At 42.8% G+C, this 20,771-nt stretch overlaps 1 protein-coding gene and 1 non-coding gene across 2 annotated transcripts; one reads left to right on the top strand and one right to left on the bottom strand.

Annotated features, from left to right (window-relative positions):
* Positions 1-550: 550 nt before the first annotated feature.
* LOC120109430 (transcription elongation factor 1 homolog) lies at positions 551-8,138 on the bottom strand. The gene is made up of 5 exons (XM_039123192.1): positions 8,053-8,138; positions 1,129-1,295; positions 939-1,009; positions 806-827; positions 551-703 (listed from the first exon to the last, which is right to left on the bottom strand). The coding sequence occupies exons 2-5, from the start codon at positions 1,239-1,241 to the stop codon at positions 625-627; spliced, it is 285 nt and encodes a 94-aa protein (XP_038979120.1). The 5' UTR covers positions 1,242-1,295; positions 8,053-8,138; the 3' UTR covers positions 551-624.
* An 8,348-nt stretch (positions 8,139-16,486) lies between these two features.
* On the top strand, positions 16,487-16,595 carry LOC120109431. The gene has a single exon (XR_005510311.1). It is a non-coding gene; the product is annotated as a small nucleolar RNA R71 (small nucleolar RNA).
* The last annotated feature ends 4,176 nt before the right edge of the window (positions 16,596-20,771 follow it).

Below are 20,771 nucleotides of genomic sequence, written 5' to 3'. Positions count from 1 at the left end.
ATAAGCGGGTTGGTGATGTATTTCAGCTGGATTGAAATTCTTGGGAGAATGCGACTCGATTTACAAATTTACCAAAATCCGCTGGAAATTATCCTGATTTAAATCTTGTGCTTTCGAATTCATTCCATAAATGAACTGATTACAAAGTGACCGGATTCATCTCGACTAACCATGGATGCTGACGATGTAGGATTCAACAGTGATACTGCATGATTTCTCGATGTCACTCTGAATTCTTGCAAATATAGTTGATCCCAAAGTTAGATCCCAGATAACATGCTGATCCGACAACAATGTTGCAATAAAATTTGCCAACTTCTTGGATGCTGTTAAAATCATCCAAAAAAAAAAAGAAATAAAAAGGATATTAATTTATCATACTTTACTATTTCCACAGTCACATTATCTGACTCCAAACAGAAACAACATTCAATTTCCTTGAGTTAAATTATTGCTATCTTTTCCACTTTGTATTCCAAATTGATCATCTCGAACACTTCTACCAGTTGCTGACAAATAGAGAAAAAATATCAAAAAATTACATGCTTATCAACCAAAAGAAGACGAGGTTGTTTCAATAATTGACAAATGCTCCATCAGAGACAACATAGAAATCTTGTGAACTTAAGCAATGCGAGGCCTCTTTCTCGGGTTATCTTCACTGCCGTTGACCCGTTCGCATTCATCGAGCCATTCACTATATCTATCATGCCAAGATTCACAAAACCACCGCAAAAATTAGTAAAACTTCGAGAATATATTGATAATAGAATCATTGGAAAAGAATTGTGCCATGAGAACATACATATCGATGGGCTCTGTTAAATCTGCCAATCAAATCAAGACAAGAAATTAAATAATGTTAGAATTACATGCGGATCAATACATGTAGTTGAGATCAATGAACGAATGAAGAAAAGTGATCAGGATTAACTTACGGTTGATGGAGGTGATATAGATTGCTTTGCAGGCCCTGCAGTAGGCCTCCCTAGTCTTCAGTTTCATGTCCCTGAGCGACGAAGAAAACCCATCAGCTTCTTCTAGTTTCAATATAGATACCAAGTTCCTCCGCAATGTTAATTTAAACTGAACCCAAGAATGAGGAGAGCTGCAAGACAGGTCACTTACATGGAGCAGTCGATGCTCTTGTCATGGTTGCAGAAAGGGCAGGTGAAGCTCACGTCCAGCTTAGGCTGGGGCTTCTTGGGAACTCCCTTTGGCCTTGTCTTCCTCTTACCCATCTTCTCAACACGTAGGGTTTCTGGAGATCAGAAACTACGCTCAAGAAAGAGAGCCTAGTAAATTAAAGAGACAAGAATCACAAAGTGGAGAAGGAGACTGTGAGACACGGACCGACTTCAGTCCCGTTCCCTCTTTTGGGAAGACCGGAACAGAGGATCGCGATTGCGATCCTCTCCGGCTCTTCCGGAGACGGTCGGGGCGAGGATGCTGCAAGTCTCGCGGCACCCCCCCCTCCAGCTAATCCACGGCCGAACCGCGGCCGCGGATTTCCCTCGACCGCCGCGATCTTCGCGGCGGAAAGCCATCACGAGGGGGGTGATAAAAACCCCCAAGCCCTCCTCCCTAGGGCACCTCCTTCCCTCCTCCTCCTCTTCCCTCCTTCCCTCCTCCTCCACTCCTTGGTGACCGGCGTGCCTTCCCGACCGAGCGCCGTCCGGATCCCCCTCACGGCCATCCCCTGTTCCGAGATCCATCCTCTCGGTTTCAAACATCGCCGCTGCCGCTTGACACCGGACCGAGCCTCCCTCGGTCGAGATCTGCCACCTCCGTTGACCGCCGGTGAGCCTCCCTCCTCTTGTGCTCTTCGATCTTAGCCGATGCATACTTTCCTCCCCTTGTTTTGGCCCCATGAACCGAGACCACTCTCTGTCTCTTCCTCCCTGTTGGCCACCGCAACGGCCGCCAGCCGCCATGGCGGCCAGCTGGCCGTCGACTGAGAGGTGGCCTCCGGCCACCCCGCCACCCCCTTCCTCTTCCGCTCTCCCTCTCGGTTTTCCCCTGCTGTGGGGGGGGCGTTGGGGAAGAAGAAGGCCCATGTGGGCCAAACTGGGCCAAGGCCCAATTCACTGTGGGCCCAACTTGGGCCCAGTTAGAACCTGAAAACAAAAAAAAAGGAGATGAAACCCAGTTCAGACCCGAAATCCGAAATCCAGTTCAGATCCGAAATCCGAAATTCAAACCCGTTTAGCCAATAAATAAAATTTTGCAGATAAGCCCTTGACAGTATATTATTTCACAAAAGGGTATTTTGTAATTTATGTTTGGTCCCTATAAGAAAGATTATTACATAAGGATCCCCAAATATATTTGATTGGTCCCTTCAATAAAGTTTTATTATAGAACAGTACCCTATAATTAAGTATTAGTCTCTGCAATGAATATTAGTCTCTGCAATGAATTGTATTACATAAATAATCCATTAGAGACCAACTTTGGGGGCCCTATTTGGCCGGATCTATGCGGGCCCATTGGGCCATGTCCGATATGGGCCCTATCGGGCCATGCCCATTATAGGCTAACTCTGGACCCTGTTGAGCCGTATCCAATAGTATTATTTTTGGATTTTGCTTAATTCTAAAATTAACAAAGAATTAATTAAATTTAAACAGGTGAACCTGATCCACCTATCTGAAGTAGGGATTAAGCGAGAAGAGGTAAGTAACTTAATGCTTCAAAGTGCATTTTCGAAATTATTATGTAAAATAATTATTAGTGGATTAATTTTGAAATATGTTTTGTATTTAGTAAAATGTGTCTGGCATGCTAAATTTCATTTGAAAATTTTGTTATATGCTCTGAAATCCGTAAAATATGACTGGATAATTTATGAAATCTATTTTTCTATATGTATGCATTCTCAGCATGGCTATGATCTGTTCTGCTCTGTTCTGGCCCGCCAATGGGGATTATACGTTGCACCTGTTGACTTGTAATCTGTGAGGAACCGATTTTGACACCGCGCCACCGATGATTAGAATAGTGGTTTCTGGACACCGGCTGCCATCGGTGGATAAATATAGTGGATTTGGCACTTTTGTGCAACACCAGCCGCCATCGGTGGATAAATATAGTGGATTTGGCACCTTGTGCGACCCATGTCACTGGGTTACGTGGTCGTAGCCTATTATGTTGAGATTTTGGTATCAGATTTTTGGAAAAATGATAATAAGTTTTGAAAATAGTAAAACGATGTTATTTATAATTTATTCCAGACATTTTTCTGTATTTTGATCTGATATGCTCTGACCCCACTTTGGGGTATTTTGTTGCTTACTAGGCTAGTGTAGCTCATTATTTTATTTTCTCTGTTTTTCAGATCCAGAGGCTTGATAGCACGGGATTGGGGAGTGCGTTAGATTTTTTGATGATTTCTTCAGTTATTGTTATCTTAATTAGATTAGTTTGGACATTTGAATTATGTTGGCATATGCTATTTTGAAATTTTGTAAGACTGCTTTTGAATAAATTTAAATAATTATGTCAGTTTTGAACATATGTATTTGCTTTGATATGATCTGATGCCTTGCACGCCTGTACGGCCCGCCGTGCGGGCGTGCGGCGTCTGCCGCGCCTTGGGCTCGGGGCGTGACAGATTTGGTGGTATCAGAGCTTAGGTTTAAGATCACTAGGGATTGTAACTGAAACAATTATATTGAGCCTAAGTTTTAGGATTCCTAGGATCCGTCAGAAAGGTTGACAGATGGGTAGGAACCAGATAAGGGAATAATATTCATTTGTTTTATTAACAATTTCGTATTATTCCGTTTGGATGATTTTATGACATTTATATTTTTACTGAATTAGAATGCCGCCTCGTCGTGTCTGTAGCCTGAATCGGATGGTTAGGGGCTCTCGGGGAAGGGTCCCTGCTAACCAAGCGGACGAGGCTTCGCAAAGCTCAGGGCCCCAAGGTCAATCAACAATGACTCCGGAAGCTGTTGCTAGAAATCAAACTCTGGTGCTCGAACTGATCGAGGAGGTCGTCGGGTTAGCACGCCAACAGAGGCAACAACCTCAGCAACCAGTCCAGCAGGATGTTGCTCCTCCTGAGCAAAGAAGGAGTATAGTAGAATTCAAAAGAATGGCACCTTCGGCTTTTAAAGGCACCGCTAGTCCTTAAGAGGCCGAAGCTTGGATAGATGAAATGGAGAAAGCCTTCAGGGCAATGGTGTGCACCGATGAAGAGAAAGTCAAATTTGCCACCTATATGCTTCAGGACCGAGCTCATCATTGGTGGATGTCTGTGGAGCGCACATTGGCACCCGAGCAGGAGGCACTTACCTGGTAGAGGTTTCGCACAGCCTTCTACTGCAAGTATTTCCCTTCGAGTCGCCTTAGGGAGCTAGAGAGAGAATTTCTAAATCTCTCTCAAGGAACTATGACCGTGGATGAGTATGAGGCAGAGTTTTGACAGGTTAGCTCGGTTTGCTCCCACCCTCGTCATAGATGCAGAGTCTCGGATGAGGAGATTTGAAGAAGGATTGAAGCCTCAATTACATTGGGGTTTGGCCGTAGTGCACTCAACCAACTATGATGACCTGGTAGACAGAGCCAAGAATATGGAAATTGTCTGGAAGGAAACACAAGATTCAAAAGATAGAATACAAAAGAAGAGGAGCAGAGATGATGATACTCATAGTGGACAGAATTCTAGTAGGACGGCAAAATCTCGTAATAGGTCTGGGCAATCAGAAAAGCAGGGATCTTATGGAGAGACTATTCAACAAGACCAGTCTAAATGTGAAGCATGTGGTGGTGCCCATAAGACAGAACTCTGTAGACGATTATCTGGCGCATGTTTCAGATGTGGCCAAAGGGTCATAAGATAGCAGAGTGCCCTCGCAATCGGCAAGTATTACAATCAGATCAAAGGCCTCAAGCTACAAGGACCCAGCAAGTGCAAGGTTCTCCTGCTCCGATTCAGTTTGCTCAGTCTTTTTCTCCTAAGCAGCAGATAGGAGGGAGACCGCACACACAGGGTCGTATTTATGCACTAACTCAGCAGGATGCTCAGGCATCTAATACTGTGGTGTCAGATACACTACCGGTTGCTTCTATTTATGCTTATATACTGTTTGATTCTAGTGCTGCACATTCATTGTGTCATGGATATTTGTGCCGAAAAACATGACCTACTTTGCGTGCCGTTAGAGTATGATTTACATGTTAACACCCCTGCCAGAAGTGGGATGATTGGTAATCAGGTCTGCAAGACTTGTCTGGTTCAGATAGTAGGTAGAGACTTGCCTGCTGATTTGATAGTTATAGATATGTATGACTTTGATATAATTCTTGGTATGGACTGGTTAGCGTCACACTTTGCTACCATTAACTGCCATGAAAAGCGGATAAAATTTTAGATCCTTGAAGACACTAAATTTAGTTTCATAGGTAGTGGTGCCTATACTTTCCCTTGAGTTCTCTGCTATGCACGTTAGGCAGCCTGTACGTGTGGTTGATAGAAAGGAACATGTGTTGAGGAGGTGCATAATTTCTTATGTTAAGATCTAGTGGAACAATCACTCAGAAAGTGAGGCTATATGGGAACTGGAGGACGAGATGAAGGAAAAATATCCGAGCCTTTTTGCAAGCTAAAGTATGTTAAATTTCGAGGACGAAATTTTTCTAAGGGGGAGAGAATGTGAGACACGGGTTGAAGTCGGCAGCCCCTGCCGACTTCAGTCCCGTTCCCTCTTTTGGGAAGACTGGAACAAAGGATCGCGATTGCGATCCTCTCCGGCTCTTCCGGAGACGGTCGGAGGGCGAGGATGCCGCAAGTCTCGCGGCACCCCCCCTCCAGCTAATCCGCGGCCGAACCGCGGCCGCGGAATTTCCCTCGGCCGCCGCGATCTTCGCGGCGGAGAGCCATCACGAGGGGGTGATAAAACCCCCCAAGCCCTCCTCCCTAGGCACCTCCGAGCTCCTCCTCCTCTTCCCTCCTTCCCTCCTCCTCCTCTTCTTGGTGACCGGCGTGCCTTCCCGACCGAGCGCCATCCGGATCCCCTCACGGCCATTCCCTGTTCCGAGATCCATCCCTCTCGGTTTCAAAACATCGCCGCTGCCGCTTGACACCGGATCGAGCCTCCCCTCGGCCGAGATCTGCCACCTCCGTCAACCGCCGGTGAGCCTCCCTCCTCTTGTGCTCTTCGATCTTAGCCGATGCATGCTTTCCTCCCTCTGTTTTGGCCCCATGAACCGAGACCACTCTCTGTCTCTTCCTCCCTGTTGGCCCACCGCAACGGCCGCCAGCCGCCATGGCGGCCAGCTGGCCGTCGACCCGAGGGTGGCCGCCACCCCTTCCTCTTCCGCTCTCCCTCTCGGTTTTCCCCTGCCATGGAGGGGGGGGGGCGTTGGGGGAAGAAGAAGGCCCATGTGGGCCAAACTGGGCCAAGGGCCAGTTCACTGTGGGCCCCAACTTGGGCCCCAGTTGGAACCTGAAACAAAAAAAAAGAGATGAAACCCAGTCCAGACCCGAAATCCGAAATTCAGTTCAGACCCCGAAACCCGAAACTCGAACCCCGTTTAGCCAATAAATGAAATTTTGCAGATAAGCCCTTGACAATATATTATTTCACAAAAGGGTATTCTGTAATTTATGTTTGGTCCCTATAAGAAGATTATTACATAAGGATCGCCAGATATATTTGATTGGTCCCTTCAGTAAAGTTTTATTATAGAACAGTACCCTATAATTAAGTATTAGTCTCTGAAATGAATTGTATTACATAAATAATCCATTAGAGACCAACTTTGGGGGCCCTATTTGGCCGGGTCTATGCGGGCCCATTGGGCCGTGTCCGATATGGGCCCTATCGGGCCATGCCCATTATGGGCCAACTCTGGATCCTGTTGAGCCGTGTCCAATAGTATTATTTTTGATTTGCTTAATTCTGAAATTAACAAGGAATTAATTAAATTTAAACAGGTGAACCTGATCCGCCTATCTGAAGTAGGGATTAAGCGAGAAGAGGTAAGTAACTTAATGCTTCAAAGTGCATTTTCGAAATTATTTGGTAAAATAATTATTAGTGGATTAATTTCAAAATATGTTTTGTATTTAGTAAAATGGGTTTGGCATGTTAAATTTCATTTGAAAAATTTTGTTATATGCTCTGAAATCCCGCAAAATAATGACTGGATAATTTATGAAATCTATCTTTCTGTATGTATGCATTCTCAGTATGGCTATGATCTGTTCTGCTCTGTTCTGGCCCCGCCAATGGGGATTATACGTTGCACCTGTCGACTTTGTAACTGTGAGGAACCGATTTTCGACAACCGCGCCACCGGTGATTAAAATAGTGGTTTCTGGACATCGGCTGCCATTGGTGGATAAATATAGTGGATTTGGCACTTTTGTGCAACACCCGGCCGCCCATCCGATGGATAAATATAGTGGATTTGGTACCTTGTGCGACCCATGCCACTGGGTTACGTGGCCGTAGCCTATTATGTTGAGATTTTGGTATCAGATTTTTGGAAAAATGATAATAAGTTTTGAAAAACAGTAAAACGATGTTATTTTGATTTATTCCCAGACATTTTTCTATATTTTGATCTGATATGCTCTGACCCCACTTTGGGGTATTTTGGTGCTTACTAGGCTAGTTAGCTCACTATTTTATTTTCTCTGTTTTTCAGATCCGGAGACTTGATCGCACGGGATTGGGGAGTGCGTTAGATTTTTCGATGATTTCTTCAGTTATTGGCATTTTAGTTAGATTAGTTTGAACATTTGAAATTATGTTGGCATATGCTATTTTGAAATTTTGTAAAACTGCTTTTGAATAAATTTAAATAATTATGTCAGTTTTGAATATCTGTATTTGCTTTGATATGATCCGATGCCTTGCACGCCTATGCGGCCCGCCGTGCGGGCGTGCGGCGTCTGTCGCGCCTTGGGCTTGGGGCGTGCCAGAGACGATGAGAAGAGTAGATTTCTTTACCTTTCAAGAAAGAGAGCCTAGTAATTTAAAGAGACAAGAATCATAAAGTGGAGAAGGAGACGATGAGAAGAGTAGAATTCTTTACCTTTCAAGAAGCCAAGGATTGTTCGTCTTGAGCCTAGGGAGAGAAGGATGATTGCTTCGCTGCTCTCGGCACTCTCTCTCTCTATATATATAAGAAGGAAAAGGAGGACTTCGATTCTGACTCGGAGAATTGGGATGACCGTTGGAGACTCGGTGAGATACGCGTAAAGGTACAACGGCCCACCGGAGAAACTGGCCAGTTGTAGTATTTGGACGGTTGGGATGGAATACCCTCTGTTTCTTCTTGTCAATGTCAGCCAAGGGCGATCATCCTTCTGCTCGTTAAGTGGAGTCCTGAAAACCCTGAAGCTATCATCCTTCTCCCTCTTCCTTCATCTAGGTTGCTACTTCACAGGCTTGTTTCTTCAGGATGGTTCTGGAAAAGCTGAGGGCAAAGCCAAAGCCAAAGCCAAAGCCAGCTCAATGGAAGTTTCAAACATAAGCTGGATGGTGCCAAAAATAAAACTGCTCTCCCAAGTGCAGGAGATTCGCACAAGTAATATAACTCGGGAGTCCGAGGTCGATTCCTCAGGAACGTTCTAAAGATTATTAGCGTAATTTTTAGATGTAATTTTCAGTTGATTTTTAAAAGTTAAAAGCAGAGGATTAATAGATAATTAACAAAGTTCAAGAATATAGAGAAGGCTAGGGATCCGGAATCCTCCTTAACAATATTACTTTCAATAAATAAACTCGGTGATTCTTGATTAAAGATTAATAAGATAGAGTAGTTCTAATCATGGAGTATACAATCTGAAAACATGAATTCAACATCTAAGTATTTATCGTGCCGGTTACGTCTACGACAAATCAAAAATCGAAACATCCATGGCATCAATACATATATAACCATAAAAGATCTATCAAATAAATAAATATTCAAGAATTCAAAACATACCAATAGATATAAAACAATTAGAATAAAAGATTAGAGTATACTTGATGAAAGCAACATGACAAGGATTCATCACTCACCCTTTGCCAAAGGATAAGCAAGCCATTACAAACATCAACATCCCTCCCTTTCTCACTCTCTATTTTTTTCTTCTTTTTTATTTTCGGAAATAGGGCATCCCCTGTTTCCTTTTCTTTTTTTTTTTCGTTTGAAACCAAGAGGCCGGCAGCTCTCTTCTCCCTTTCTTCTTTCTTGTTTTCTTCCACTGCAGCAGCCCGGCGCCTCTGTTTTTCCAAAATGAGGGATCCCCTTTCCAGTCGAGAAGGCCCTCTTCATATAGATCGCCCCAGAGCCCATGGAATCGATGGTTCCACTGATCGCGCGTGGGGAGGAAACGTCACCGAGGATCGTGCGTTGCGGACGGCTGGAACGGAGGAAGAAGCGGGCTGCTGGGAGGCGCTGTGGGTGAGGCGAATGGCAGGGCGGTGATGCTGCTTGATTCGGAAGCTAGGATCGGCTGATATGCCTGGGAGCCGTGAGATTGGCGGAAGAGGAGCGTGTCACGGATCCGGCGCTGAGAACGGATGCCACGGATCATGCGTGGGAGGCGGCAAATGTGGAGCGGATGCTTTGCAGACGGCTGGGGAGGTCTGATGCGGGTTCGGAAGAAGGGGATCACGGGCTCGGAAGCTGTGGAGATGATCGCGGGCGGATGAAGAGGCTGGACTTGCGTGGGATCGACGCTGGGACGAGTCGCCGATCTGCAAGATGCCGAGAAGGAAACTGATCGCGGACTGTTGGGGAGGTCGTCGAGATGGTCGCGGACGCGGACGACGTGCGGATGCTGGGGCTGCGCAAGATTGCTGGGGATGAAGCTTGGACTCGTGGACGGTTTGGGATGCTTCACGATCGCGCGAGCTGGAGTTTGGGAGAGGCAGACGTGGACGAGATGAGTTGGACACGAACATGATGCAGGGAGGCGCGGATGGAACGTGATGACGGATCCGCTGCTGTGAGCCCACGGGCTTTTGGGTCCTCTCGGATAATGAAACAAAACCCTTGGCGAATCCATTATGTGGTGCCTCCGAATGACTGCCAAGTGTTGCTCGAGTGCAAGTGTAATTGATCATATTAATTATGCTCCGGCATGATCAGGTTCGGGGTTATGTATCATCCAAATTTGTACCAAATTCGCATCTTAACTCTGATTTACGATCAACTGCATCCACCAAAATATAATATTAATGTAGCACTTTTATTATTATTTATTAACAACAATACCAATTTAAGTGATGTGTAGATCGCACTTTTGTGCTCTCATCACACCCCCAACTGGCTTATTGCTAGTCTCTAGCAATTAACGAGCAAACGATAAAATGAGAGCGCAAAAGGTGTGGTAAACCTATGACTTTTTATTGAAGCTAAAGATACAAAACAAAGATACATGCCCACTTTCGTAGGGAATTATGATTGCACTTAACACGTGCAACAAGCCGTTAAACCCCTAGGTTATCCTAGTGGACAAGTGTTGTCTCGTGAGGGTTTGCAGTAATGTTACCCACAAACATCATTCATAAAATGATATACAATGAAATCTAAGTCAATACACATGTGATATATATATTTTTCTCAAGCTTGGCAACTATCAAAGCAAGGGGAATACTAAAGTGTAGTATGCATAAACAGAATGACTTTCTTAGAGCACTAATACCTCCACCACAACATAGTACCGCTTGAATTTTAGGTGCACTACTCAAGTTCGCAAGTGTTTACTACAGTTTATTAGAACCTGATCTATCAAATTTTCAGAATATCACATGTTGTCTACATTCGTCAAGAATGGTTCGTATGTAAAGAAGAGCTATCAATCCCAACTAAATATCCAAAGTACACAAAGGTCCAATACAATGGAGTCAAACCAGCCATTACCACATGTCACTGGGTTCAGCCCGACCAACCCTATTCATGCTTTTTTTTTTTTTTTAAGATATATATTGGAAACACATATGGTGATTACAATAGTCCAACCCCCTTAGGCTCTAGCAAGGTCCATGTAGCGAGTTTTCGGCCAATGACTCTTGATCCAGTTGGCTCAAGGCATTAGGTGTAAACACCCCTCGGGCTTAATTACTCGAACCAAACTACGCCACGAGGTTAGACTTGTCATCTCCTCATTTATTTATTTATTTAATTATTTTTTTTTTCAAAATAGAGAAGGTAAACTGAACCATATAATGTGACTGCAACATGACTATAGGTCAACCAGATCGGAACATAAGGCACTTAGATGATCTAGCCGGGGTATTCAACCTCGATCTTTATGTGAAAACCAAATCAAGAACCTTATAGTACGGACAAGGATACTCGTACTTCTTTTACAGATATAGCTTAATAAAAATACATTAAACAAATGTGAACTCCTGAGGCCTTCCTATAATCATTAAATACATGTGCGGGGATCTAATAATAGGTCTCTAATCAGTCATAGTACGCATGTATTCCTTGCCTTAATAGTTGCACAACTCAATATGAAAATATATGTGCATTTGCTTAGAAAGAATGCAAAAACTCTTTTTTTTTTTATTTTTTTATTTTTTTATGCAAAATACTTCCCTCCCCCCAACTTAAACATTGCATTGTCCTCAATGTAATAGATACAAGAAATTATAATAAAAGACAGTAGAGAAAATAACATTGGAGAGAAGAGGAATACCTTGAGCTGTTGATATCCAGAAAATAAACCTACAAAACTAGAAAATAATCCTAACTAATATACACATACCTTTGCCTTCATGTTCAGTCATAAGAAGGCTCCCCCAAGAAAAAGGAGTCTTCTTCATCTGCAAAATTCTCAAGAAAAGGTTAAGTCTGTGTCCATTTACCTTAAAAATTCTACCATCCCGTGATTCTCAATCTCAACCGCCCCATGTGGAAAAACAGTTTTTATAATGTAGGACCTGTCCATCTCGATCGCAACTTACCAGGAAACAGATGTAAGCGGGAATCATATAAAAGAACTTTTTGCAAAGGTTCAAAAGATTTTTTTAAAATTGATTTATCATGTAGATCTTCATTCGTTCTTTGCAAATTTAGCATTGTCATAAGCATCTCTGCGAATCTCATTAAGCTCGTTTAATTGTAATTTTCTAGCTAGACCGGCATCTTGTAATCAAAATTCAATTTTCTAATTGCCCAATACGATTTATGTTCTATTTCTACAGGCAATGACACGCTTTTCCGTAGACTAGCCGGTAGGAGACATGCCAAGATTGGTTTTGTATGCGGTACGATAAGCCCATAATGCATCTGATAGTTTCAAGGACCAATCTTTCCGTGATGGGTTCACCGTTTTCTCTAAAATAGTTTGATCTCTCGATTGGCTAACTCTACCTGGCCACTGGTTTGCGGATGATATGGGTAGCAATTCTATGGTGACACCATATTTTTTCATAAGGTTTCGAAAGGCTTATTACAAAAGTGTTTTCCACCGTCACTAATTATGTTTTAGGCATCCCAAATCGTGAAAAATATTTTCTTTTAAAAACTTCAGGACAGGTTTGTGATCATTGGTCTTACAAGCACAGTTCTACCCATTTGGACACATATTCGACACCGACTAAAATGTACTCATATCCAAAGATGGTGGGAATGGCCCATAAAATCGATGCCCCAACAATCGAAACTTTCGATAATATATGGGTTGAAGAGGATCATTTGCCTACGAGTTAGACTTCCAATACGTTGACATGGATCACATGTTCTGCAGAACTCGTGGGCATCTTTGAACATAGTAGGCCAATAGAAACCACTTGGCAAGACCTTTGCAACAGTTTTCTTAGAGGCAAAGTGTCCACCGCAAGCATCAGTGTGGCAGAAAGAAAGTACGCTTTGTATATCATGATCCGGTATGCATCGTCTAAAGATTTGATCATTGTAATATTTAAACAAATAGGGTTCGTCATAGTAATAATTCTTTACTTCGCGCCAAGAAAAATTTTCTATCTGTCGACCCCCATGCTCCAGCATCCGGCTTGTAACAAGAAAATTTACAATATTTGCATACCATGGTATACTAGAAAGTGCAAACAACTGCTCTTCAGGGAATGAGTCCTTGATGGAAAACTGTGGCACTGAATCATGAAAAACTAATCGTGATAAATGGTCAGCAACCACATCTCTACTCCTTTTTATCTTTGATAGTGATATCAAATTCTTGGAGTAGAAGTATCCATCGTATTAAGCGTGGTTGGCTTCTTTCTATCCAACAAATATTTTAGTGCCGCATGGTCCGTGAAGATAACAATAGAGCACCAAGGATATAAAAGCGAAATTTATCTAAGGCAAATACTACTGCAAGCAATTTCTTCTCGGTGGTAGTGTAATTCATTTGAGCATCGTTTAAGGTTTTGCTTGCATAGTAAATGACATATGGCTTATTATCCTTGCGTTGTCCTAGGACAGCTCCTATCGCATAGTCGCTAGCGTCGCACATAATCTCAAAAGGTAATGACCAATCGGGTGGTCGCACGATGGGTGCAGTGCTAAGCATAGACTTCAACTTTCGAATGCTCTGACAGTTTCAGTCCAATTGAACGGTGTATCAAGGGATAGGAGTTACATAATGGTCGAGCTATGACACTAAAGTCCTTGATGAACCTCCTATAAAATCCGGCGTGACCCAAAAATGATCTAACATCTCTAACCGTCTTGGGTGCAGGTAGCTTAGCAATTAAATCAGTCTTAGCTCTATCTACTTCCATGCCCTTCGATGAAACAATATGTCCTAAGACAATTCCCTTTGGCACCATGAAGTGGCATTTCTCCCAATTCAGTATCAAATTCTTTTCCATACATCGAGCTAAGACAGCTTGTAAATGTGACAGGCAATCATCAAATGTGTCGCCAAAAACGGAGAAGTCGTCCATGAACACTTCCAAAAATTTCTCGTTCATGTCTTCAAAGATGCTGAGCATGCATCTTTGGAATGTTGCAGGTGCATTACACAACCCGAATGGCATTCGTCGGAAAGCAAATGTGCCAAAAGGACAAGTGAAGGTAGTCTTCTCTTGATCTTCTGGTGAAATTTCAATTTGATAATATCCCGAATAGCCATCGAGAAAAACAATAGAAATCATGCCCTGCAACCCTCTCCAATACTTGGTCTAGGAAGGGTAGAGGAAAGTGATCCTTTCGTGTGACCAAATTCAGCTTTCGGTAGTCAACACACATGCGCCAACTCGTCGGGACACGAGTTGGAACTAGTTCACCTTGTTCATTTTCTACTACCGTCAAACCCGATTTCTTAGGAACGACTTGAGTAGGGCTTACCCACTTGCTGTCGGAAATTGGGTAAATAATACCCACGTCAAGCAACTTGAGGACTTCTGCCTTAACCACATCTCTCATTGTAGGATTTAACCTTCGTTGCATTTGCCTTGTGGTTTTGGCATTGTCCTCCAAATATATCCGGTGCGTGCAAATTAAGGGGCTAATTCCCTTCAAATCGGCAATAGACCACCCTAAGGCTCCTTTATGATTCTTTAAACACCAATTAATTTTCTTTCTTGGTATGATCAAGTCCAGACGAGATGATTACAGGAAAAGTATCTTCGGGTCCAAGAAAGCATACTTAAGTTCCTTTGGTAAGGGTTTCAATTCGAGCTTGGGTGCTTGCTCATGGGATGGTACTATTTTCACCTCTCGAGGCGACAACTCTCAAATTCTCCTACTTTTGGTCTCCACCCATTGACCATCTTGATATCCAGATTATCCACAATAGGTGTGACTGACAAATCATCATCATTGGTTCCATTAGGACACCAATCAATTAAGCTATCATTGAATGGGTCGTTAATTGCTTTAGCTAACAAATAATCTTCTGCGATGGTTTCAACCCAATCAACCTCCTTACTCTCTTCGGGATCATTGGGTTGTTTGCACACATTAAAAATGTTCAGTTCTAAGGTCATGTTACCAAAAGAAAGCTTCATGACGCCATTCCTACAATTAATCAATGCATTAGAAGTTGCAAGGAATGGACGTCCTAAAATGACCGGAATCTGAGACTGTGAGTTCGAAGCCGGATGTGTGTCCAATACAATAAAATCGACAGGAAAGTAGAACTTGTCTACTTGGACTAATACATCCTCGATAATCCCCTTGGAATTTTAACTGACCTGTCAGCTAATTGCAAAGTGACGGAGGTTGGCTTCAACTCACCTAAACCAAGTTGCTCATATACAGAATATGGTAATAAAATTCACACTCGCCCCTAAATCTAACAATGCTCGCTCTATCCTAAAGTCACCTATGATGCATGAGAATGGTTTGGGCAACCTGGATCTTTATATTTTAGGGAGAATGTTGTGCTGCAATATAGCACTCACATTTTCAGTTAAAAATGCCTTCTTCTAACATTATATCGGCGTTTGACACGTACACAAGTCTTCAAAAATTGCATATGAGGGTACTTGTTTGATTGCATCAAGAAGAGTATGTTGATCTTTACTTGTTTAAAAAGCTCAAGAATTTCAGAATTAGGTTCGAGCTTTTGCAACGGCTTTAACCGTTGTGGAAAAGGTGGAGGAAAAGGACATTCAACTTTCTTAGTGAAGTTGGATCTCAACTTCTTCTTTGTCTCTCATCAACTTTGGGAGCAATCAGATTAGAAGTGACCTGCGGTCTCAATGGACGGTTTGATCAATGACTTTCCCCAAAGTCATGATGCTCTTTGCAATGCTCTGTATGCGAACTAGAAGGAGCCGTATTATTACTACTGGCACTTGTGGGTTAGGTTGGGGTTGAGCTGGAAGCTTACCCTTCTCTTGGGTACTTAGGACGGTAGTCAACATGACAATTGGTCCTTATGTCTTCAAATTTCGAGTATTTGAGCATTGATATTAGCTTGACCTTGTAGAAAAGTTTTGTTATGGATTGCAAGGTATCCTCGATATGCTTTTGAGAGGGTGATGCAAAAGTAGATTGCAGGTGGAGGAGCTGGAATGGTATGACTGTTGAGGATATCATTCTCTACCTAAAGTTTGGATGATTCTCTCCAACCAGGGTTATAGGTATTCGAGTATGGATCGTTATAAGGCTTTTGGTAGGAGTTTCATAGCATTTGCTTGATCGTGCAAGACTTCTTTGAATGCCGGTATGGTGGGGCAATCTGTAGTGGTATGACCCAACATATCGCAGATACCACAACACTCGTTTCTAACCTCTATAGTTTTGCATAGCTCAGCCTTCCTAAGCTCAATTTTCTTTCTACCTTCCTAGTGAGGCTGCATTTTAGCATGAAGATCATCCTCAGTTTGAGGTTGTAAAAGGCCTCCTGTACAGAGCTAGTAGGCTTAAGCAAAGACTTGTTGTTTCTATCCCCGTTATCCCAAGTTGTGCAGTCTCAGCAAGGGAATCCAAATACTCCATGCCTCATCAAGTTGTTTTTCTAAAAATCTACCATTGCACATGGTCTCTACAAACTGTTTCAACTGTGTGAGATAAACCTTCATAAAAGAAGCTAATGGTTCTCCAAGTTTCGAATCCGTGATGAGGGCATGAGAGAAGAAGGTCTTTAAATCTTTTCCAACATTCATAAATGTTTCATATATCTTTTTGTTGGAAATTGCTGATATGTCTTTTCAAAAAGTTGGTCCTTTGTGTGGGGAAGAACTTCTTTAAAATTCTCTCTGCACTACTTGCCAATTCATTACTAGGTCGCAAAGAGTTTAGCCATGTTTTGGCCTTATCCTTTAGAGAGAAAGGAAACAATGTCAACTTGAGGACAATCCTCGGTGACATTGGCAACTCTAAATGTAATGCTCAATTCTTCCAAAATCCTTTAAATGAAGCATACGGACTTTCGGACTCTAACCCATGACACACTTGGGGCAGCAATTGGATTACCCCTGGTTTGATGTCAAAATGTCCTACATTATCAGGAAAAATTATGCATGAAGGCTGACTAGTCCTAGCCAGTTTAGGTAGGTGTCAGTAACATGGGGTTCTCGTTCTCGATTGTGTTGACTCCCCGCATCTTCATTTAAATCAGCCATCTCACAAGGTGTGAGATATTGAGAAGGAATTTCAGGGTATGTCCTAAGGGATGATCTAAAGTTGTACGACTTAATCGACCAGTGTCGTCCCTATTCCACTTTAGCATGCAAAATCTTCCCTCTCTTTTTTTCTTTTTTTTTTTAAATTATAAGTACCAACTAAAGATAACCTAAAACGACACCCTAAAACAAAAATCTATTCACAATCAAACATGCAACAAAACATTACACCTCAATTTCTAATATTTTTCTTAAATTTCTAGACAGCTCCTAACGTTTGAAGAGGGCACCTAAGCCTCCAATCCGGTCTAATGAACCGAGTTGACCAGGTAAGCTCCCAGGTAAGTGGAGGGGTCACGATGCGTTCGCAAAGGTCCCACTTAAAATCACTTGCCTCGAACAGATGAACTGTCTCCCTTATAGGGACAAAGCTTGCCTAGACATCAACTAAGCCACAGAGCGAAATTGGTGCAACTTTTTGGTGGTTTCGTCCTATTGAGCTCGAATGTCCTTAGGGGACAACGTCTAGTTGATTTTAGTTAAGCTTAGGATATTTATGCACTGGGGTGATTTTTGGGCTAAGGACGAGTGATGAAATCCCGACCTTATCTTTTTAAATGGGTTCTGCCCTTAAAATATTTTATGCTGACGCCTTATACTATATGCAACAATCAAGAGATTTTTTTTTTTTAATATTTTATGACATGACATTAAATTTCATTGAATAGGTGATCAAGCAAATTATTATTTTTTTTTAAATTTTATGAGTTGACGTTTGAAATTTAAATTCTGAAAATTTGAAATTTGAAATTTTAGGTTTTTTTTCTTTTTTTTTATTTTTGAATAATCACCCTTGATCTTTTCTTAAAGTTTTTTTTTCTTAAATTTTCAATTAGCAACAAGGGTTAATGAGATATAATAACAATATAATTCTGATTCTAAAAAAATAAATAAATGCAGAAAATTTAAAACAGAAATCAGCAAGATTTTATATTAATCTAATGGTCTTAAAAGTCTCAGAATGTCAATCAGACCGTTCAGATTATTCAACAATGTGTCGTCCACTAGTTGACCAAATTTGAGTCAAATCAGACGGCTAATTTCTATGATATCAGAGTTTGATGCAAACTGTGCAGGGAATTAAAAATAGTAGTAAAGATGTAATTTAATTTTTTTTTTTTTTTTCAAGAGAAAAATACTAACTACTAAGGTAAAAATTATAAAATTTATGCTAATAACTCAGCCGTTCCCCCGGCAACGCGCCAAAAACTTGGTGCAAAAATAAAACTGCTCTCCCAAGTGCAGGAGATTTGCACAAGTAATATAACTCGGGAGTCCGAGGTCGATTCCTCAGGGAATGATCTAAAGATTATTAGCGTTTTTAGATGTAATTTTCAGTTGATTTTTAAAAGTTAAAAGCAGAGGATTAATAGATAATTAAACAAAGTTCAAGAATATAGAGAAGGCTAGGGATCCGGAATCCTCTTAACAATATTACTTTCAATAAATAAACTCGGTGATTTGATTAAAGATTAATAAGATAGAGTAGTTCAATCATGGAGTATACAATCTGAAAACATGAATTTAACATCTAAGTATTTATCGTGCCGGTTACGTCTACGACAAATCAAAAATCGAAACAATCCATGCATCAATACATATATAAACCATAAAAGATCTATCAAATAAATAAATATTCAAGAATTCAAAACATACCAATAGATATAAAACAATTAGAATAAAAGATTAGAGTATACTTGATGAAAGCAACATGACAAGGATTCATCCATCACCCTTTGCTAAAGGAATTAGCAAGCCATTACAACATCAACATCCCTCCCTTTCTCACTCTCTATTTTTTTATTCTTTTTATTTTCGAAAACAGGGCATCCCCTGTTTCCTTTCTTTTTTTTTTTCGTTTGAAACCAAGAGGCCGGCAGCTCTCTTCTCCCTTTCTTCTTTCTTGTTTTCTTCCACTGCAGCAGCCCGGCGCCTCTGTTTTTCCAAAAAGGGATCCCTTTCCAGTCGAGAAGGCCCTCTTCATATAGATCGCCCCAGAGCCCATGGAATCGATGGTTCCACTGATCGCGCGTGGGGAGGAAACGTCACCGAGGATCGTGCGTTGCGGACGGCTGGAACGGAGGAAGAAGCGGGCTGCTGGGAGGCCTGTGGTGAGGCGAATGGCAGGGCGGTGATGCTGCTTGATCCGGAAGCTAGGATCGGCTGATATGCCTGGGAGCCGTGAGATTGGCGGAAGAGGAGCGTGTCACGGATCCGGCGCTGAGAACGGATGCCACGGATCATGCGTGGGAGGCGGCAAATGTGAGCGGATGCTTTGCAGACGGCTGGGGAGGTCTGATGCGGGTTCGGAAGAAGGGGATCACGGGCTCGGAAGCTGTGGAGATGATCGCGGGCGGATGAAGAGGCTGGACTTGCGTGGGATCGACGCTGGGACGAGTCGCCGATCTGCAAGATGCCGAGAAGGAAACTGATCGCGGACTGTTGGGGAGGTCGCCGAGATGGTCGCGGACGCGGACGACGTGCGGATGCTGGGGCTGCGCAAGATTGCTGGGGATGAAGCTTGGACTCGTGGACGGTTTGGGATGCTTCACGATCGCGCGAGCTGGAGTTTGGGAGAGGCAGACGTGGACGAGATGAGTTGGACACGAACATGATGCAGGGAGGCGCGGATGGAACGTGATGACGGATCCGCTGCTGTGAGCCCACGGGCTTTTGGGTCCTCTCGGATAATGAAACAAAACCCTTGGCGAATCCATTATGTGGTGCCTCCGAATGACTGCCAAGTGTTGCTCGAGTGCAAGTGTAATTGATCATATTAATTATGCTCCGGCATGATCAGGTTCGGGGTTATGTATCATCCAAATTTGTACCAAATTCGCATCTTAACTCTGATTTACGATCAACTGCATCCACCAAAAATATAATATTAATGTAGCACTTTTATTATTATTTATTAAACAATACCAATTTAAGGGATGATGCCGGCAGGCCAGCCGACTTTAGCCCAAGGCCCGCCGCGGCAACTCCGCGGTCTCTTGAGTGGCCGCAGATCCCGCACAACCGCCGCGAGCATTGCAGTGGTTCTAAATCAGCTTATTAAAAAATAAAAAAATAAAAAAGAGAGAGAAATTCCCAATCCCATCTCATCCCTCACAGTGTCCCTCCCTCCTTCCTCCAGCGTCCCGCTGGAGAGGGTCATCGCAGCTCATCCTCGGAGCTAGGTAAGCCTCTCGACCCGTTTTCCCTTTTCCCTGCATTTCCTCCTCCCAATTAATTCGACGAGGATAGGTCAAATAAAAAAAAAAAGAAAAGAAGAAGAAGAAGAGGAAGGGAAGGAGAAGGGCTTACCTGGGGTCCTCGGCCGCGGATCCGGCGCTGGGAGCTCAGCCGTGGCCGCAGCCAGGGATCATCTACCCCACCGCAGTGGGAATGGGAGAGGGAGCCGCCGGCTCGACCTCAGGCCCTCTTCTTGGACCCTGTTCCACCGAAGGAGGTGGGAGATAAAAAGGAGAAAAGAAGAACATGATGAGAGGAAAGAGGAAGGAAGAAGGGAAGGGAAAGGCAGAGAAGAAGAAAAAGGAAAAGAAGAGAGAAGAAGGAGAAGGGAAGGGAAAGGTAGAGGAGAAGAAAAAGGAAAGAAGAAGAGAAGATGGTGAAGAAAAGAAGAAAAGGAGAAGAAGATAAGAGAAGAGGGAGAAAAGAGAGAGAAGCCACCCGGGTAGTAGCCTGGTCGTAAGGGGGCGATAATTC

This window comes from Phoenix dactylifera, unplaced genomic scaffold (assembly GCF_009389715.1).
Source record: "Phoenix dactylifera cultivar Barhee BC4 unplaced genomic scaffold, palm_55x_up_171113_PBpolish2nd_filt_p 002170F, whole genome shotgun sequence".
Lineage (NCBI taxonomy): Eukaryota > Viridiplantae > Streptophyta > Magnoliopsida > Arecales > Arecaceae > Phoenix > Phoenix dactylifera.
Note: the sequence above shows the minus strand (reverse complement) of the source record. Positions and strands in the feature narration are given on the sequence as shown.